Source organism: Mandrillus leucophaeus, unplaced genomic scaffold (assembly GCF_000951045.1).
Source record: "Mandrillus leucophaeus isolate KB7577 unplaced genomic scaffold, Mleu.le_1.0 Scaffold668, whole genome shotgun sequence".
Lineage (NCBI taxonomy): Eukaryota > Metazoa > Chordata > Mammalia > Primates > Cercopithecidae > Mandrillus > Mandrillus leucophaeus.
The window spans coordinates 295,070-303,548 of record NW_012107230.1 but is presented as its reverse complement, the minus strand read 5'-3'; the positions used below and the strand labels follow the sequence as shown (position 1 = coordinate 303,548).

At 41.0% G+C, this 8,479-nt stretch overlaps 1 protein-coding gene across 1 annotated transcript in view; it reads right to left on the bottom strand.

Moving 5' to 3' along the window:
- Positions 1-8,479, bottom strand: part of ATP11C (ATPase, class VI, type 11C) — a 206,976-nt gene extending 198,497 nt beyond the window's left edge. The window contains exon 1 of the mRNA XM_012001616.1: positions 8,366-8,479. Coding sequence (XP_011857006.1) covers positions 8,366-8,392 — 27 coding nt within the window. The 5' untranslated portion in view covers positions 8,393-8,479. The remainder of the gene's footprint in view (positions 1-8,365) is intronic.

Below are 8,479 nucleotides of genomic sequence, written 5' to 3'. Positions count from 1 at the left end.
AAAAAAAAAAAAAAAAAAAGAACGTCCCCACTGCTTACACAACAGGTGTAGCTTACATAATCTGCTCTACCCAGCTGTTACTTGAGGCAATTCCCTCCTGGCTTCTACTCCCTGTCAATATGTGGGATTATTGCACTATCCATTATGATTTCCTCATTCCTTGCGCCAACCATAAAAGATTTGTTAATTTTCCTTTATAACAGTAAAAACAGTTGAAACTCCAAATAACCAGAGATATTCTAGGGTTTTCCATGACTATAAAACTCAAAAGACAATCCAGGATATAAACCAATATTTCTAAATATTGCCATAAATTGTTTTTTTCTTTTAGTGTTTTTTTCCCCCTATATAGTCTTCTTTGACAAAATACTACAGTATTCCCACTGTTTGGAAATTGTGTTACCCAAAAGGTACAGAATGGGATGAAGCAATGATGCAAATGAGTGTTAGGACTATAAGCAAATGAATGGGAGCAGTAACGAAAGTCCAAAAGTCAGGAAAAATGAAAATCCACGAACTTGGTGATGCTCCAGAGAGGAAACCAGCAAGTGTTGACGCTAAACTGGCAGAAACATCAATACTTCCTGGCTCCCCCACTGGGTGCATCAATTTACCACCGGCAGGCTGCTCTTCTGCTTCAAGTGACAAATAGTGAGTGCTTTCAATGACAGTATGAAAAGGAATGACCCATAATCTAGAAGCATGGGTATGGGCAGCAATGAAAAGATGTGATTGCTGGAGTCTGTCTCAGCTGCACTGCTGATTAGCTTAATGATCTTGGACAAGTCCTTTCCTTTCACTGAAAAAATGCCAGTATTTCATAATATTTGCGTGATGGAAAGAGTTAACATAGCAGGCCTGACGCTGCTATTCTTAGTAGGGCCTGTTTGCAAGGTTGGTCTTTGGCTGGTGTCTGGGGACTCGGATTTTGGGAGGGTTCCCATCACCCTGATAAGAGTGACTCACTCCGCTTAAGCTGTGTAAACAATAGGGTTTACACTGAATACCTGCTTTCCTCCTTGGGGTCTGGAATTTTGCTGTGTACCAGGTGGAGGGTGCCTCTGTGACCAGCTCCCAATAAAAACCCTGGGTACTGAATCTCTAATAAGCTTCCCTAGTAGACATTTCATACTAGCTGTCAAAACTCGTTTGCTAGAGGAATTAAGCATGACCTGTGTGATTTCAGTGAAAGAGGACTGGAAGCTTGCACATGGTTTCCTCCAGACTTGGCCCCAGTGAGCCTTTTCCCATTACTGACTTTGCTCTGTATCCTTTTGCTATAATAAATCACATCCCCAAGCGTGTATATGTACTGAGTTCTGCCAGTGAATCATCAAACCTAGGCCAGTTTTGAGGACCTGACACAATTGGTATCGTGTTGAATAGTCTACCAAACATTTTTTTCAACAGTCTTGTGAAATAGGTATTATTATTCCCATTCTATCGATGCAGAAACTGAAGTTCAAAAAGGTGACAGAGAGTGTGCCCAGAAAATAAATATTTCAGTGTTTACTATATTATATATGGCTGTTCTCAAATTTTAGTGAGCCTAAGAACTACTTGGAATGCTTGTTAAAAACACAGTTTCCTGGGGCCTATCACCCAAGACTTGGATTCAGTAAGTTCAAGACTCAGGAATCTGTATTTATAGTAAGCATCCAGGATGATGATGATTATTATTATTGAGATGGAGTTTTGCTCTTGTTGCCCAGGCTGGAGTGCAGAGGCACAGTGAGCCGAGGCTCACTGCAACCTCTGCCTCCCAGGTTCAAGTGATTCTCCTGCCTTAGCCTCCCAAGTAGCTGAAATTACAGGCCTGCGCTACCACTCCTGGCTAATTTTATAGCCCAGTCTGAAATGCATAATGTAGCCCAGTCTGAAATTCAGATCTGTAGCCCAGTCTGAAATGGAGAAACAGATTTTTCATCTGTTATTACTGACTCAGACTGTGTTACCAATTCAGCTCAAAACAATTAAACAAGTATTAATTGAACATCTACTGTTTACCTGATGCTGTGCTAACTGCAAGATCGTTTTCAAGAACACTTCTGATTTTTCCAAGAATACCATGGTAAAGAGAAATGGACTAGGAAAACATTGCCACATTAATACTTTATGACAACATATAATACAGACACCTAAAAAACAAATGATGATATCTGCTTGAACAGGGTAGGCCTCACCAATCCTCCCATATTCCATTAAATAAATATGGCGCAAGAAATCAATGATTTCTACTTCACAAATACAGGTTAACCTTCTTAATCTAGAAATCCATGGTCCATTATCATTTATAAATCACATCTTCTATTATCAAGAAGTCAGCCGAACCAGCAATCCATCCAGACACTGCAGTAATTGAGGGGCTGTCTGCCAATGTGCGGGCACAGGGCATCCTGTGCCCATATCTGCAGTGCTGAGCACTCATTCATCATTAAGCTGCAGCAGTGTTAACATATGCTGCAGTTGTGCCAATATGTTTGTTTTACGATCACCACTAATCTACCCATATACCAGGCCAAGAAGGTAAATGTTAAGTGAAAGGAAATAAACTCAAGAGCCAGCACCTAATTCACTTTGTGGAAGCCCAGAACCTCCCTCCACCTAACCAGAAAAAGTCTCCCAGCCTCGAGGGTTCCAGATGTAAATGGTTCATCTGTATAAAGCGCTACAGATGTACAGGAAATTCCACCACCTTGAAGAACAAAATAGTATTCTTTTTGTATCCCATGCATTCACCCTCTTTGAGAGAACTGATCAACCATGTTAGACAAGCAGTGAGCCTTGATGATTTTTTCCATCACTCAACAAACCAGTATTTGATTTCACTCAGTGGGCTAGTTCTTTGCACATCATGCAGACACAGCGAGGTTAGTTATGGTTCTTTCAGGGGCCACTGGCCATCCTTTACCTCCTAGAACCCACTGCTCAGCAGGTGGTAAACTGGCAGCTTTTTTGAGAAAACAAGCTCTTTTGGACAGTTGCACCTGCCCAAATCTCAATTCAGCTAAAAGTTAATTAGGAACACTGGAAACTACCTGGTATATAGGCACTCAATATTACACGCTAAATGGCTGAATTATTAGCAATAAGCATAAACAAAAGGAACAAACAGTAAACACTTAGAGAAAGTATTCAGGACACAGAGTTTTAGGTTGCTTAGTCAGTAAAAGGTAGATCAGGAAAAAAGACAAAAGCTGCTGTCATTTGTGTGAAGATTTATTTCAAGTTATAGTGGTTCATTTCTAAGTAAGTTTCCTACCTTGTGCAGGGTCGGCCTAGCATCTACTTGCAAAACAGCAGTTTGCCATGCATAGGTCAGATGAAAGGAGACAAATGCAATAAACTCCTTTTTATCTGACAACCAAACAACCAGAAAATAATTGATATTGTACAATCTATTTTTGGTAGAAAAATGACAAGTATGTAATAGTAACTTATTCATAAAGATGAAATTTCATGGTATGTCACAAATGTATTCAATGCAATGCAGTTACCATGCCCTCTATATCTGTAGTTGTGTATGTAATGATCATTACAGCTCAAGAAGACAGGAACCTTGTCTGTCTTGCTCATCTATGCCCCCAGGATTGACTACAGTGCCCAGCACATAGTAAGTGCTTGGTGAATATTTGCTGAATGAAATAATTGCTCTGCAAAACCATACAATGCCTTAATCATCTAAGAAAGAGGCCGAGCATGCTGGCTCATGCCTGTAATCCCAGCACTTTGGGAGGCCGAGGTGGGGAAATCACCTGAGGTCAAGCGTTCGAGACTAGCCTGGCCAACATGGTGAAACCCTATTTCTACTAAAAAAATACAAAAAATTAGCCAGGCGTGGTGGCAGGTGCCTGTAATCCCAGCTACTAGGGGGGCTGAGGCAGGAGAATCGCTTGAACCCGGAAGGTGGAGGTTGCAGTGAGCCGAGATCGTGCCATTGCACTCCAGCCTGGGTGACAAGAGTAAGACTCTGTCTCCAAAAAACAAACAACAAAAAAAAAAAAACCAAGGGGATAATGCAGATGGCAGATCCTGGGACTTCTCAGCATGATCCAATTCCCATAATAAATCTCAAAAAAAGGGAAAAAAAGAAAGATTATACTATGGTCAGTATAGCTTTCGGCATTAGGTGTATTTATTCTAATTCTTAGAATACTAGTAATGTATACGGTATACCCCAATTAACAAGAACTCATTCTGCATAAGGGCAGGTTTACAATAATCACTATCTATAAGTTAAGGTTATCATTTATGGGATACATACAAAAGTTGTTCTTTCAAAAAATATTTTACTGAACACCTACTAGGGGCCAGGCACTGTGCTAGGAGGTAAGAACACACTGTGAACTGTCCCTGTCTAGGATAGCCTTTCTCAATTAGGGTTCCTTAACTCCAGCTATGCAGGAAAATGTTAATTTATTACTAACAATGCATGTCCTAGGGCATCAGTGCCAATTCTCTCCATGTTGTGAAAGACTAGTCTAGGGAACCATACAAGTTAAAAGGCAATTATAACACAATATGATTTAAAAAAAAAAAGTTGCTTTTAAGTATGGTCAGGTTCAACTGCTAAACCTAGACCTCGATGAACAGCCATGTGGGAGTCAAGATACACAGACCATTTGTTATAGCTGTGCAAATGTAAAAATATTGCAATACATACATACAGATATATTTCCAAACACAGTAAAATAAAATCAGTATTTTCCCGCTCTTCAATGTCAGGCCAGAGTTATTAAAGTGAAACAAACAAAAAAAAATGTTTAATTATTCTGATAATTTAAAGGGGAAACTAAAAACCTTCTTGCTCCTGGGGGGGAAGGGGGGAAAGCAATTACCTGAACTATTTTCTAAATTGTCTCCATATATTGTTTCATTAGCCTAGCTTTGCCTTGGACTCAAAGCAATAAATTAGTTACCTATTTCATTAATTCTTATTTTGTACTTTTTAGTCATTTTAAATTTCCATTCTTCCTTACGCAGTCTATTTTCTTTCTAGTCCTGGGCATTTTCTGTGTGATATTATGACTATATGCTACATGCTTTATGAAACCAAAGCGGTTTAAGGATTTCTAGAATCAGAGATTTAAATGTACTCCAGTATTTCATACTCATAATTAAGCTTTCATGTATCAAAGGTCTAGAAATGCATACCTGTTAACTATCACTCTCTGACAAGCTAAACTGACAGCGTCCTCTTGGCCAAGCCCCCAATCTACTTTATCAAGAAATCTCTTATTTTGAATCTTTAGTATAAAATAATTTAATAAGCCAAAAAGAGGGGGGAATTGTTTTCAGACTTCCAAAAAATCTTTAAGACCAAGAGAACATGTTACTATAATCACTAGGAATTGCATTAAGAATAAAGCAAAACAGGATAACATAAAAGTCCACGACCCTTAAATCTCAACTAGTCCAGACTTCTGATTAAATATGCCTTTGAAGAAAATAAGTTGTACAGACAGAACTATTATTATTTATTTACTGTATTTATGGAGATGTTGACTGAGAACAGGTGGTGCTTTTATTGCACTCAGAGACATCTAACTCTTAAATCCTTTAGGACATCCTCTACATGCCTCAACCCTAAAATGCTATACACCAAATCCACCAATTTCTTTCCACCTCAAAACTGTCAAAAGGAAAGTCATAATCCATCAGAAAGAAAGGAACACAGTTATTAATGGCAAAGACGTCAAGACCATGTATTTTAAAAATACAATGAATCACTATTTTCTTTTAGCTTGAAATTGGAAAACTTGAAAAATAAATGGCATTTCAAAAATGATTCAGCAAACACAACTGAGCTATAGAAGATGATGCTTGTAAGAATCCTAAGGGATTCTTCCACTTCAGGTTTAAAATATAAAGAAAGCACTTCTCTAATATGTAGTCTAGTTTTCAACAACCAACAACTACAATCAACACCACTGTAATTTATTTCACAATCAAAACCAATTTCAGACACGTACAGGTACACTAAAAACCACAACTGATTTTGAAAGGAATTCATAGCTCCATTTCTAAAATATTAAAACAATCATAAGACAATTCACAACCTTGACTACATCTATACTGCTGTGAAAAGTCTCAAAGTTCCAACCAAATCTTTAATTCTAGTCTTCTAGTAATTTAAATGGAAGTACCCCTCAAAGAATTTGTCAGGCAAAAGATGAGAACAGCATATGGTTTACTGATCTAAGAGATGGAAAAATTGCCACCCGCCCCCAAATTTTGAAGCCGTTTTTTAACAATGAGTATTTGATAGTATTTTTCACATTCAGTCCAACGGTATGCAGATTAATTCCTTGCCCTGGGCCTAGGGCTCTGACACAACTCCTAAGAACCTTTCAGCTTACTGCACAGGTACAAATTCCCCATACTTACCACAGTCATGGCTGCACAGGAAAATGTGAACAGCTGAACATTCCAGCTGCAACAGTGAGGTCAAAGCTCATTTCAGTATTAGCAAAAGTGATTCTCTGCTGAGATCTTGGTCGGGGATGCAAAGTACTAGCCTCAAACCTGCAGGCTGGCACCTCAACAACTGCTGCAAATTCTACTGCATGCCCTGGCTTCCTGGGCCAGCACTGCTTAATTACTAGACTCTGATACGATGCAGATCACTCTTCGCAAAAGGGAAGCAAATGAGCTTTTAGACCAGTACTTGAGCTGTTCAGTTTCAAATGTTCAAATCCTTAAAAAAAAAAGGGGGGGGGGATTTCAACAACTTAAGTTTAATGATTTTATTATGATTCAGAGCCTAGTTGTTTTCCACCATAAGAGTGCCATGTGAAAAGATTACCCTTTTCCTAAATACTACAATTAGCTTTCACTGCCACCTTTCCCTTTTTGTCACTCCCAAACAACACTCCAAGATCACAAGAATCTATGTGAAACAGAGCTATGAAGAACAATACCCGTTTGCATTCTCAGGCTAAATGTGAGAAACCAATTTTAGTCACTTGCTTCAGCAAAGCTATTAGTACAAGCCGTCACCTACGGATTTCAAGATGATTGATATGTACAACCTCTATTGCTCTATGCCACAGGTAATAAATCTGTTCCAATTTCATACTGCATGTTTCTGGGAGAGGTCAACATTTAGAAAACCATTAACATAGCACTATTGTGATAATAATATTCTAAAAAGGGATGTACAAGTATTACTTTTAACCTGTGTACATTTGTGAAAGTTTCAAACGAAGGAAAAATGAGAGCAAATTTACCCGATGTATGAAAAATGTTAGCAACGCTTTGATTAGGAATAATTGCATGAATAAAACCAAATCGACGTGTTCTCAAAAGATGTATTTTAAGGCAGGTAGAGGAACTCAGCATTCAACCCTTTTTCCTAACTACAGAAAAATCAAAATTTGCAGATGAACCATTTCTTTCACATCATTGGCAGAAATAAAATCCTATTCCCGCCACCTCCTCTTGCAATTAAGGAAGTTGCTACAAATAGCAGCACAGAACGTAAATGGTCCTGTTTTGCTCCATTCTTAATGTACCCTCTAGGAGTAAACAGGTTACTCAAAAAAGTCAGTAGCCAGAAAGCGATTTTCCCTATGGCAAACTCCCTTGAAAATGAAATTCCCCTTTCTGGGGATTTTGAAGGGGGTAAACGTGGACGGAGGAGTCCAGTCGCAGCCCGCCTTCTCCGATGGGTTCAAGGTCTGGAGTGCTCAGTCCTCCGCGAAGCTTCAGACCAGCGATCGGCAGCACGGGCAGTGGCGGCGCAGCCTCCACGCGGCTGCACATCCACCCAGCCCACCCTGACAATCACGCTCGCCTTTCAAACACCCTAAAGGTGAGCTTTGTAGGCTGGGTCTCCAAAGTTTGCCCGGCCTCCGGTCAGCAGCCGCCCGCTGGCTGAGCCCTAGGCAAGGCTGAGTCTTGCCCTAGCCTCCGGCTCCCTCAGCCCCCAGCTCTTATTTTGGGCCACGGTGACAGGTCTAGGTTTACCTCCATGTGCTCGTGGCAGAGGAAACAAAAGAAGGCAACCTCCCTGAGAATAAAACGCCATCTTCGACTAATTGGCAAACTGAGGGGTCCCCAGGTCGGTCTCCCCACGAGTCCCCCACCACCCAGCCCGAGGGCGGCTCCCAGTTTCAGGCAGAGTTTGTAACAGCTCCGGGAAGCCCTGATCGAATTGTCCTGGGGGCGAGGGTGGGATACTCCGAGAGCCCTACCTGCCACCCCTCCCCGGCCGCCTGGGCACCGCGTTTCGGTGAAAAGAAGAGGGGTGGTGGTGTCTCCCAGAGATGTAATTGTCCCCTGAGAAAATTGTTGTGAGGGACCCGGCGAAGGGGCTGGCGAGCAAACAAACCGGCACGCGCGGAGCCGCAGCGAGTATACTTACAAAACGATTCAAGCTCCGGCGGAACATCGCGTCGAAGGCCGCCGGGCGCTGAGCTGGGCTCTACTGGGCTGTCTGGGAAGGCGCCGTCCACAAAACACACTGCGGCGTGGGCCG